The 12,725-nt window shown below is 46.5% G+C and overlaps 1 protein-coding gene across 3 annotated transcripts in view; it reads right to left on the bottom strand.

The window, feature by feature from the left end:
• Nucleotides 1–83: 83 nt before the first annotated feature.
• Nucleotides 84–12,725, bottom strand: part of TIMELESS (timeless circadian regulator) — a 52,254-nt gene continuing 39,612 nt past the window's right edge. For all 3 annotated transcript variants that reach the window (XM_020784811.3, XM_020784819.3, XM_078384393.1), the window contains exons 22-30: nucleotides 11,234–11,316; nucleotides 10,806–10,948; nucleotides 9,768–10,005; nucleotides 8,734–8,802; nucleotides 8,349–8,467; nucleotides 6,518–6,626; nucleotides 4,641–4,695; nucleotides 2,327–2,421; nucleotides 84–1,230 (exon numbers count right to left, since the gene is read on the bottom strand). In XM_020784811.3, coding sequence (XP_020640470.3) covers nucleotides 1,151–1,230; nucleotides 2,327–2,421; nucleotides 4,641–4,695; nucleotides 6,518–6,626; nucleotides 8,349–8,467; nucleotides 8,734–8,802; nucleotides 9,768–10,005; nucleotides 10,806–10,948; nucleotides 11,234–11,316 — 991 coding nt within the window. In that variant the 3' untranslated portion in view covers nucleotides 84–1,150. The remainder of the gene's footprint in view (nucleotides 1,231–2,326; nucleotides 2,422–4,640; nucleotides 4,696–6,517; nucleotides 6,627–8,348; nucleotides 8,468–8,733; nucleotides 8,803–9,767; nucleotides 10,006–10,805; nucleotides 10,949–11,233; nucleotides 11,317–12,725) is intronic.

Here is a 12,725-nt window from a genome sequence, read left to right on the forward strand (position 1 = left end):
CGCAACACAGGACCATGTTCTCATAGCCTTCCCAACCGGAGTCCCTTTGCTGCTTTGTGGAACCCCAGGGGAGAAGGCAAAGAAACGTTTGAGGCATTTTATTTCTTTTTTTTTTTTTCTTAATATCAAAAGTACATCACACATGCAAATTACGAAGAAACATTTCTTTCCTAACATGGAGGACAGAACCGAAGTAAGAACGTCAAGTAAGAGGCATCCTGTCTGAAGCTCTCTGACATGGCCTCCCTTCGAAATGGGCCCAATGAAGTCAATAACTGATAAAGCCATGGGGGGGGGGAGAGGGAGAGGGGGAGGAAGCAGCTCAAAGCAAACAACAGGGGAGGCAGGCATCTCTATTTGCGCAGAGGGAGGGAGGGAGATGCTTCCTGTGTGTAGAAAAGAAGGCAGCTTCTGAATCCACCCCATCCTCTGCAAGTCACATTCCGTTCCTAATAGCTGACATTAAATGGGCTCCGTTTCCAGTTCCAGCACCCGTTGTTGAAGAAGGAATGTCTGAGGTAAAACAGTGTGCAATGGAAGCAGCAGAGAGATGGAGATGAGGGTGGGGTGGGGGTGTCCATAAGGCAGTGTGTGAATAAAAGCAAGAGGGCCCCAGTCTGGGGTGGACATGGATATGAGGCAGACCCACAAGTCAGGCCCAAGGATACCATTCAAGAGGTGGGTGTCACAGGGTATAAACAGATGGCTATAAACATGGAACAGTTTAAAGGAACTTTCTCACACCAAGTTGACTGCACTTTGCAAGGTGGGGGAACAGCATGGGAAGAAGCATGCTGGCTCATCATAAAAAAGGCTTATTTCCCACGTCAGGTTTAACACTCATCATATCTCTGCCACAGAGCTGAGAGCAGCATGGGAATCAGCACCACTGCCACTTCTCCACTCTCCTCCCCTACCCTCAGTGGACGGCACATTATTTCCCCTCCCCTTCATATCCATGAGTCTGATCTCTGTGCCCCCTTCCCTGAAACTAAAGTATTGTGCATGGAGAATGCAGGGATTCTGGCAGTTTTCCACTCTGGTCCATCCAACTCCTCATGGTCTGAAGGGAGTGGCTGCAGGTCCTTGGCTTAGACCTCTGCGCAAAACGGCTTTGCTGGGCCCAGTCCCAGTGTGCAGCCCGAGTCCATCAGTCATCCTCCTCTTCTTCCTCAACTCGGAGGCGCTTCCTTTTGCCAGAGGGACGTGGTTCATCCTCATCACTGGAGCCTGTAGGGGCCAAAAGCCAAACATGGCGTCTTAAAGATTTATAGCCCTAACTCTAAGCACGAAAAGAGAAAATGGACCCTTAAAGGTTCTGAGGGTGGAGAGAATGGCAGGGAGAAGTCATAGGGGCAGTAATTAATATGTTACAAATGGTACCTCAGGAACAACACAATATTCAGGATACTAGAAAATCAAGATGAGGAAAGACAGGAATCACACTTCACTTTGATACTTAAAAAAATGGATAGTGGTAAGATTTACATACTCTCAGAGGGTTTGTGCCTCCAGGTTTGTGTGCAAATCTTGACATCCTTTCTGACTTTAGAGGGCTCAGAGCAGCAACTTACGGAGATAGGCAACAGGCAGCCTCCTTGGGAGGAGGCAGTTCTACTGCATTCTCTATAGCACGAATGAGTGACTGACCGAATGAATCAATCACAACTTTACAACTTCCTTTGGGGCCCCACAATTTCTCGTCCATTTTACTCACCAGTATCCTATTATCCAAATGCAGAGCAGAAAGGTAATCACGTATGCCTCTGGCAGGCTCTCCAATCTATGCCCATTCTCATGAGACTGGTTGTGCAAGCGGTTATGTGAGAGGAGTCCCGCAGGACTGAGGGCCACTTAGACAATTTAATTTTCACTCCACATTTAGGTTCCAAAATGGCCGCCGGACGCCCAAAATGGCGGCGCGCAGCATTTTCGCGCCCTGCCCTCGCTTACCGAGGGCGCAAAAATGGCGGCGCTATGGAGAAACTTCGCAGAACAGTGAGTTTAGAAGCCATAGGAACGCATTAAACTAAGTTTAATGCGTTTCTATGGCGTTTTCCGTTCTGTATAGCTGTTTCCCCATAGCGACAGTAACCTCGCTATGCGGGGCACCACTGTAATAATGATTGATTTCTGAACTTCACACCATGAATTCTCCTATAGCACCGGTGTGCACTCCAGCACACCGTTCAGAGATTACCGTCCTGTGTCTGGCGCACTGATGAAATTGCAAAGAGGAAAGATCTCACAAGCTAAGGAGGAACAGGCAGAGAGACGTTTCAGGGAGGGGTGGTGGGAGTGGATATGTTATAGGCATGAAATCTACCTTGATGGTTGCTCTCCTCCTCCTCCTCTTCCTCTCCACTGTCACTGATTAAGCGGCTTCGTTTCGGTCCTGGAAGGAGCTGGGCAGGTTCCTCCCTGCCAATGAGAATGGCGAAATGAGAACTTTTGAGACATTTTACCACCTTTTAGTCAGAAACTTTGGGATTGGGGGAAGAGTGGCAGGCAAGACGTGAGTGCAAGACTGAAATTAAATCTTCCACCACATCACTTTAGATAGGCTTTGGAAAACTGATAACCCCCATTTTCCTTTAATAGAATAGTGAAGTTGGAAGGGGCCTATAAGGTAATCGACTCCATTCCTCTGCTCAGTGCAGGAATACAAATCAAAGGAGCAGTGCCATATGCCGTACTGCTCTAATAGGATGTTTTTTCCTGATATTCAGCTGAAATCTGGTTTCCTATAACTTGAGCCCATTGTCATGAGCTCAGGGATGATCAAGAACAGATCCTGCCCCTCCTCTATATTTCAAAAGTGCTATCATATCTCCCTTCAGTCTTCTTTTCCCAAGGCTAAACATGGCCAGTTCTTTCAGTCTTTCCTCACAGGGCTTGGTTTCCAGCCCCCTGATCATCCTTGTTGCTCTCCTCTGAACTTGTTCCAATTTGTTAGCGTCCTTCTTGAAGGGTGGTGTCCAGAATGGGACACAATACTCAAGGTGAGGCCTAACCAGTGCCGAATAGAGGGTGGACTAGTACCCCGTGGGATTTAGAAACTATACTTCTGTTAATACAGCCTAAAACAGCATTTGCCTTTTGTTGTAGCCACACTGTTGGCTCATATTCAGCTTGTGATCTACAACGAGTGGAAAACCATTCTGACACTACAGTATATGAATTTCTCTCTCAGAATTTCTAAGAAGAGCCATAGAAGCTCAAACTGAGCCTCTGTTGATGTAAAGAGATGAAAGAAAAGCTGAAGAAACACATACATAGGATCCCAGGGCTGCTGGCTGACCACTGATTCTATATAGCCATATATGGGGCAGGTTAATACAATGGAGCAAGAACCATAAAAGAGGGAAGGAGGGAGGGGAGAAAAAAAGTGCTCCTTCAGTGGATGTCTTTGCTTCTGTTTGGGCGATGGAACCTGTTTCTAGAAATCAGATACATAATCCTGAGTTTGAAGGGCAGTCCTAACGAACTCCAAGATCTTCTGGAAAGGAATCTGTCACTCTCATTCCCTCTGAACAGGAAAGAGAAAATGGATCCTAAAAGGATCTGGAGGATACGTATTGCAAAAATGCAAAGGTTCCCAGGCTCATCCTTCCCAACCAGTGAGGGGTTGGTGGGCAAGCCTTCCTCCATTCCTGTATGCATAGGCTCCAGATACAGTCTTGCTTTTCAACAACAGGATTCATTAACAGAGGAGGACAGGATATAAGAAGCTCAGGAGTTCTCTCCACTCCTGGGAGACTCCCAGGTGGACAGAGTGAGGGATGCTTGTCCCTGGGAGGAGTCAGTCTTGCCTGGGCCCTGAGTTAACGTCATTTGAGTCTTTGGTTTCTGCCAGGAAGGTTCTCCAAAGAGGGCTAAAGGTAGCCGCTCAGGGGAAAAGGCAGCTTATAAATCTTTGCCTTGGTCTTTCTGGAAGTGGCGACTGCTGTTACTGCTGCTGGAGGTGCCACTGTTGCTCCTTTTGCCTTTTCCACCTCCAGCATCACTTCCAGGTGGGCACTGGCCCTCTGGCCCTCCATGGGTGGCTGTCAGTGGCAGCAGGGGTCCCAATGTTGGGACTTGGGCACAGGAGAGGGCTGGGCACCCCTTACCTGTCGCCTTGTTCACGAGGCAGCCGGAGATGCACAAGAAGAACCCCTGCCCAGGAATCTTCCTGGCATGTGTAGTCCTGGGCTGCCTTGGTGCTCAGTGCCTCCCCCTCCTCCATCCCCGAGGTGTCCACAGCCTCCTTCAATGGGGCCAGCTGTTCCTCATCTTCCCCAAGCCTCCTCCCAGTCTCCCCCAGCACCTCCTTTATGGTTGACGATTGATAGACAGCCCCCTCCCTTTCCTCCTTCCAAGTGCTGTGGCCCCCTCCTGGGATGATTGACCCTGTTCCGCACCAGGGTTAGACCCAGCAGTAGCTCGGTCCAAGGGCCCTAACTTGGGGGCTTAGGGTGGGGGCTGTTGGCCCATCTGGGGCACCAGCAGCAATGGCTTTACATTAAATCACACCCACGTTTGGTCTGACCGTTATGGTCTTCTCCACCTCCAATACCTCATTAATCCCTGCCCTCATGCACGTTGGCTCCTGCCCGCTTCCACCTTAAATTCTCATGGATTATCCCAGTTCTTCTCACCTTTCTGCTGTCAGGCTCCCAGGCTCCTCTAGACTGAGATGGTCTTCCTCTGAAACTAAGGTGGGAGAGGGAGAAACAACATGAGAAAACCCAGGTCACCTCTACATAGTGATAGGATAGTCTGTTGATGAGGCAAGCTAGTTCCTTGAAGCAACCATTTACCTCAGAGATATTCAGCTCTTCAGAGCTGGTTAGGTACCCAAGCAAGGGACTGGAAAAATCCCAGAGCTAGAGGGCTCCCCAACCTCCCACCTGTAGCACAAGTCCTTAGGGTTGCAGATAACATCTTAGAAAGAGATTGAAGTGGATCCCAACCTTGGATAACCCAGGAGTTCTTGGACTGCAGCTCCCAGAAACCCTGGCCAGCACAGTTCACGAGGAAGGCTTCTGGGAATTTCCCCCTGGGAGTGGTGGGGGGAATGAAGCTTCCAAGTTCTGGTCAAGTCTCAGCCCAAGCCTCAACGGGGTCCAAACACAGAGATGGTGGATTATGTCTCTGTGTCTGTAACTCTTCCACAGGCCAAAAGGAAGGCTGGGCCTAGCAGATTCTTCCCCTTTCTGGATGAAACCCATCCTTCCCAGCTGGCAGTGCCACAGACAGGGTGCTGGGTCTGACACAGTGAAGGGAACAGAAATGGGAGAGGATAATGCCATTTAGGATTAGAAATCAGTAACTGATTCCTCACATTCACGTGTGTTTTGAGAAACGAAACTAAGCAATACTAAGTTTTTAAAAAAGCCCAGGAGGGAGTGCCTTAATTTCATTAGGAAGCAGAATAAGAGGCTGGGTGACTGATTAACCAAGAGTCAGAGGAAGTTATTTTGGGCTTGGTTTTGCAATAAGTGGGAGCTGCCCTTGGGCATTAATATTCTTTCTTCGGTGTCTCTTAGTGCATTCAGACCTTGCAATGCAAAACTGTGTTCTGTTATCACACCTTGTCCGTGCTTGTTGTACGAGTGCAAAGGGGGAAGGGGAGAAAAGTGTGTGCAGACTTGCACCAGAGCCCACCAACACAAGTGCAAGTGAAGCCACTGTTAGGGAACATAAAAGCGTGTCTTTTGGGATAATGCTTATCTTTGACATCAGAAGCCACATGCTTTTGTTGCTTCAGATTTCACCCAGTGAGTGCATTTTAACTTTTGGGCTTCCAGATGTTGCTCAACTGCAGCTCACATAACTCATCATTGGCTTTGCTGATTAGAACAAATGAGAGGTACAGCCCCACAACATACGGAAGGTCACAACATCAAGCTCCATTCCCCACCACTACCGTTGCTTTCTGCATAAGAAAGTGACAGCCTGAAGGAGTGACTATTCTGCCTGTGTAGCCTCTCTATGTGAGCCAGATGTTGGGTCGGTGGGTGGGAAACAGAAAGAACAGTGGCTTGGGCTCCCAGATATTCTTGGGCGACAAAAACCAGAAATCCTGGCCAGCACAGCTGGTGGTGAAGGCTTCTGGTAGTTTTAGTCCAAGAACATCTGGGGACCCCAAGGTTGGGAACCACTGAGACAGAACAGCCCCCCTTTCACCTGTTGAGTCTGACACTGGATATGTAGTGGGGCTACTGCACTTACTGTACTCCCATCAATGTGTGCAGGCTCCAAAGGCTCAAATAATGAGTAAATAGGGCTTTTATCTGTAGGTCTTGGATAATATAGTAGCATATGTGCAACATAATGTAGGAGAAACAGGGTGAATAAAAATCAATGATTTGTTAAAGTCACATGATTTTTTTTAATTGTCAAAAAAATTCAGGTTGTTGGATTTAAATCAAATGCACCCTGGGGAACAGGGGCTAGTTTCAACAGGCTGGGTTTTTGGTGTTATCAACACTTCTGTTTTCCCTATAAATCTGTCTCCCAGCATCCAACTTACTGGCTGGTCGCTCTTCAGTCTCACCCTCCATTTCCTGTGGGGCCATGGAAGCTGCCACTCGTCGTAGCAGCTCTGGGCTCAGTTTAGCTGGGATGCGCCAGAAAGATTCCTGTTGGAAGTTTTAAAAAAGGTTGCTGGCTAATGGCCCATAAAACAAAAACATCTGCTTCTATACTTGGTCCCCAATTAAAAGCCCTTAGCTGCACTAGTGCCGACGGGAGAGGTTTGTCCTGAACATCTGCAATCTCAGAGTTCAGGCGTTCTGCACCTGTTTGATTTAAAAACAAAAAGCCCAACTATATGTATTGAGAAAAAATAGTATGCCAAACTCAGACAAGAAAGGAGAGCTACAAGAAGAAAAGTTCAAACTCCACTCTTTTAAGGGAAATGCACAGTATAAATAGAAGTAAGTAAGTAATTAAGTTACTTACTTACCTTAGGGAACACCAGAAATGACACAACAATTAATGGATATTTTATATGGCTATATAAGATACTAAATTACAAAAGATAGACTGAATGGTTAATGGAAGAATAGAAGTCTCAGATTTCTTCTCCGGAGGAAGACAAACCTCTTCCACCATACCTAAGAATCACACAGGTTAGAGTGTTTGTCCAGAATTGGGATGGGGGAGTGTGGGTTGCTGCTCTCTCTTGAATGCATAACACTTCGTTCTACATCGTTATTTCAACCCAATGAGACCACGTCCCTCCCTCCACCTCTCCGAGAACACACCTGGCAGGAGGGAAATCATGAATGATATCCTAAACCATGAATCATGTACGGGGCTGTATTTTTGTTTATTTATTTATTTAAAATATATTCATTCCACCTTTCTCTTTAAAAAGAACTCAGAGTGGCTATACATGTCGGGACCTCATCCTTGTGTTTTGTACTGGTGCTGAAATTGTGGATGTGTTTCCCAGAAAGCACTGTAAGTGACTGCAACCTAGAAGCTAAATACAACAAATCCATTTCCTAAGTAGAAAACAACTAAGTATACATCCCAGACTGAGTGAAAATAAAAGTAGAAAGGAGTGTGGCTGAAAGCTCACCACATTTCCAAATAAGCAATTAAAACCAGAATAAGCCATTTTGACAAGTACAGAGAGCAATTTCGTGATCTAGAACCTTTCTGAGGACCATCTAATCTTGCTGACATGCAGAATTTAGGTGTGGTTTATCCCCACCCCCACATTTCCAATTCAAACAACTTCTAGTAAGCTCCTAAGAGCACCGTTTTCCTTCAAAATAATAGAGAATGTAGTTTTAATTCTAGCAATTATGACTGCAAGAAATGGTGGGTGGGAATAGAATGACATGGGGACATATATAACCTGTGTATAAACCACCGAATGATTAAAACAACAAGAAGAAGAGATTATGATTAGTTGAAATGCTTGACCAGCAATCCCAGGGCAAGAGTGAGTGACACCTTTATTACACCACTAAAAAATATATATATTAACGGTCCATAAAGCTAGATTTCTAGGTTGAGCACTGAGGAGTTTTGGGTGTTGCAGAAAAGACAATAAAATAAAATAAAATTTCAAAAAATCATGGTTAGACATGCACTCATTTAAAAACAAATCCCAAAATGAGTGCTAGAGACTCAGAGCGGAGATGCTGATTTCAGATTTCACCTCGGGTGGCATGGAGTGGAACATCTCTCTCAATGTTGTTAGATAAAGGCTTGCCCTAAGCTGCAAGTAACATGTATTTTTAAAGTGTCCCCAAAGAAAGAAAAAGGGCAAATAACACCCCAAATTCTCACTGTAAAACTGTTATGTGCACTCTATTTTCGCTTTACCCCCTAGGAAAAAGAGTTACCTGTTCATTAGCCGGCGCCCGCAAGCCCATTTTCCGCAGAAGTTTTTGGAAATCCTTGTGCTCCATGGCATCCTCGTTTTCTTCAGACAGTGGCACCAAAGGCACAGGCTGAGCGCATCCTGGTGAAAGAGGACCAAACGCTTTTCAAACTACATTTGGCTAATCACACTAAGAAAGAGTAGGAAAGAATTCTTGTCTGTACGGTCTTGGATGGTGTTTAGCTCCTGTCTATGGAAGGAAATGAAGGTTCAGCTCTGAGCCCCTCGCTCTCTCTGTGCCTGAATGAAATAAATGCAAGGCAAAGAATACAGCCACGAAACCGGAGCTTTTCACCTTAAGAACCACACCCCTTCAGTCCCAGGCCCAGTTCCCCCCTTTTATTTACCATCCTCTTCTCGGTCTGTCGCTGTTCGGTTCAAGCAGTTCTGGAGCCACAGCAGGGGGCCAGAGAAACCTATGTGGACAGAAACAGGTAGAGAGATGAAGGGGCTTCTTCTGTTAATGGTCTCAGATCAGAGGCACACCTGGACCTCGACAATCCACAGGGAAGATGTAAGATGGTAAAACGGACAGTCCTATTTCAGAACATAGAAGGACAAAAGAAGAACCTATATTGCAATATTCAGTAACATTACCTAATTTTATGATTCTGCTGCAAACGAAAGCACTGGGGCTGCAGGGAAAGAAGTGGGCTAGAAAACCTTTTCCAGAAGTAGAGCTTTGCTGTTTGTGCACACTATATTTTGAGATGATTGTGGGGGAAAAAATCCTATATACAGATTGAAATGGTCATGTCTGTTCTGCCACCCCAACGTGCTACAGGCTCGGAACAAGAGGAAGTGTGAGTCGTGTTATCTCCAAAGGCTGAACTTGAAAAACTGTGAAAACATGCAAAATAGGGGTCTGGATAATCTTAGGATTCTCTTGAAGCCACTGCTGATCCCCCTTTGTCTTGAAGAGAACGGCAAAAGACAAGAGCATTGGTTGCATTTACAGTCTACAATAGTTGGACCAGGTCAACGCTTGCCACAATGGCATGTGCGGTCATCAAGACTACCGTGAGATATTCTGCAGCTTTCTTTCTTTTCTTTTCTTTTTTTTTTTTTTTTGAGGGGGGGATTTCTCTAGCAAACCAATTGATGAGAGTAGAGTGGGGAGATGATCCCTGAAGACAGAACATTCAAATTGCACCCAAGTCTTGTGCTCCTATGTCAGCATCAAGCAACTTAGTGCGCTCTGGATATTTTAAACGACTCCCATGAGTCCCAGCTAGCACGGGCAGTATTCAGGGGCTTATGGGAGTTGATGTCTGAGAGGTGTGGAGGGCATCAGACTGCTTGCCCCTGCAACAGAGAGGGCCACCGAGTATCATGATAAGACGCCAAAGTTCCCTCTAGGAGGGCTGCCGAACAGCCTTACCTTCCTGCCTCAGGCTTTCCACCATGGCTTGCAAGTCTCCATCTGTTGCAGCTCCCCGCTTTTTCTTCACCCGCCTGTCCAGGGACCTCTTGCCCACATCTTTATCCCTATTGCCCTGAGATGGCTCCTCCTCTTCCTCACTGTCCAGGTCCTCCTCCTCATCCTCCTCCTCTACTTCTTCATCATCAACTTCATCCAAGTCAGCTATACCTAAGCCTTTCGAGAATATATCCGTATTCTGAAAGATAAGAAGGTTTGCTACAGTACAATTGGCCACAACAGATACCCCTCTAGTGTCTTCATAGCAATCAAGTCCTCCTTTCACAGCCTCAACTCAATCTGGAACTAATAGTCCGGAGAGCGGCCTATCCCACACACAATGCTGCCTCATGAGAGTAGTTCACAAGTCCTCCATCCTGGCATATATTTTATTTGCAAACCACAGCTAGTTTTTTTAAAACTCTCCTTATATGTACAAAATATCCCTTACTCTCCCATCATCTCTTTGCCGTCACTGTGACATGGGACAGCAGCAGCCATTTCAACCTGGGTAGAGAACTGAGGATTCGGAAGGCCTACAACCTCCCTCATCACCAGTCATGGAGGCTGACGGGCAATGTCAGCCAAAACATCTGGAGGGCCCAGAGTCCCCCCTCCCCCGTCTGTCCTTGCTGCTCCCGGGAATTACTAAGGGCCTACATTCTGCAGAGGGAAAGGAGGTGTCAGTCTGAACAGGAAAAACTCTTGTCAGGGAAAAGGAAAAGCAGAGAGTAAGAACATCAGGAACTCAGTGGAGCTGAAGGGCGAGAATAAAGATGAAGAGCAGTCCCTGTGGTCTACTCCTTCCTCACTCGCTGCCCCCACCACCACAAAAAACAATAACGTGAAGGGACCAAACTAGTCCAAGGCACTGAAGGCCGTCAAAAGTTCCAGCGTACCCGGGTAGGCAGACGTACCCCTATAACCATTTTGGCACATCAACCTATACACAACAGCCACACAGAGAGAGACACACAGAAGGAGGGCTGGGCACCATACCCCACCACAGGAGCCAGGCTTGCGCTTGCGCTTCTTGTAGAGCTCCTTACGGTCCGAAACGAGCCCCATGCTGAGCATCTTCTCAATAATGCGGGCCTTGGAGCGCTTCGCCGTGATGTGCTTCATCACATTGCCTAGGATATCTACCAAGAGGGAGAAACGAGGACAATGGTAGAGAGACTCCCAAAGGGAAAGATGAGGAGGTGGGACCAAGGAGGTGAATAACTCTGCGTGCGAAAAGGTTCTTGGAAATTAGCACTCAACAGAGGCAAACTTTCCACAAAGGAAGTTTATCCATGTGGCTCTAAAGGTTTCAGTCTTTGCTCCTCCATTGTGTCTCCACCCACCCCGTCAGTCCAGCCACGGGGAAGAGCAGCCCTCTGATATCTGGCTGCAGGCTGGCGATCCTCCCGCCAGTCCAGTCTCACCATCCGTGGCCTGGAACTCCTCGAAGAGGCGCTGAAGCTCCAGCTCCTGCTCCTGCGTCCACAGCACAATGCGTGTTCCCTTCCTGTCAACAACAGAGTAGCACACTAGCAAGGAGGACGTTTACCTCCTCATGTCCCCAGCAAGCAAGGAAACAAGCAGAGGGAACCAAGATGCAAAAAGGAAAAAAAAAGAATGAGATCCTCAGACAAGAACCATGCCTGAACTCAAATCATAGAGGAAGAAAGGCATGATGGCACAGATACTGCAAAATTCTGCAATGCCCATCAATAGATCACATTCCAGAGCAAAGCACCCGAGGACTTCCTGTGCCAAGGAGGCAGGGCTTCCATGCCCTAAGGCAGGGGTGGGCAATTAATTTCTATTGGGGGGGGCACATGAAAAATCTGAACTGTGTTCAGGGGCCGAACCAACTTTACTTAAAAATAAAATGAAACAGTGATGTTATGATTGTTTTTATTTCAAACTTGTTGATCTTCACAAATACTAAAGAGGTTTTTTGCAGTATGTTAAAGATAAGCAACTGATCAACTTTAGACAAAAAGCTATAAATGGTTTTGACGTTCAAAACTGTCCGCGGGCCGGACAGGAGCAGCCCGCGGACCGTATATGGCCCTCAGGCTGCACTTTGCCCAGTTCTGCCCTAAGGAGACCTCATTTCCTCCCTACACCTACAGAAGCTAACCAAAATATTTTTCTTTTGTGCATATGCTTGCTTTGCAAGCTTTATACAAGTCACCAAAATGCACTCTCTTTTCAACATAAAATTTGCATCACCTAAGAGTATGGTTTTGATAAACACTTACTACAGGTATGTTAAACAGAGTGCACAGAAGCCTGATAAAATTTAAACTCCTTGGCTTGCTGCTACTCTTACATGGTTACTCCAAAATTAAGTGCTGCTAAAAGAAATGTATTCCTAAATGAGTCTGCTTAGGGATGCAGCTCAAGTGCAAAACCAATCCAGCTAAAGACCAAACAACTATCAGCAAACTCCATGCTAATTAACCATTCACACGGACTGTTCTTGATTTGTCACCAGAAATTCTGCACTCAGAACATTCCATTTCTGCCTTGAAACAAACTCCCCATATCCAAATGTACAATTATCTAACTGGGCAATATCTTCTTCAATTTTTATGCACGTAGAACCCCAACTGTGGAGGCTGCCACAGTGATCTGTTGAGGTGCCAATGAGATATCCAGTTTTGCACAACCACGCCTTCTCAGATGGCTCCAGCAGCTTCTGCCTGTGGAGCTCTGCCTGTCTATAAACCCAGGACAGGTTGTTACTGTCTTTCATAACCGAACCTTGCCAGCATGGAATTGTAAGATGGAGGACAAGGATTCAACTTAAACTCAGCCAAGAAATTACTGGGTGGTTTTCAGCATTCTATGATATCTCAGTCCATGTGCCCTTTCTGTAAGACAAGGATAATTACTGACAGACGTTTTAAGAGTTGCTGAGGTGTC

Source organism: Pogona vitticeps, chromosome 2 (assembly GCF_051106095.1).
Source record: "Pogona vitticeps strain Pit_001003342236 chromosome 2, PviZW2.1, whole genome shotgun sequence".
NCBI classification, from domain to species: Eukaryota; Metazoa; Chordata; class Lepidosauria; order Squamata; family Agamidae; genus Pogona; species Pogona vitticeps.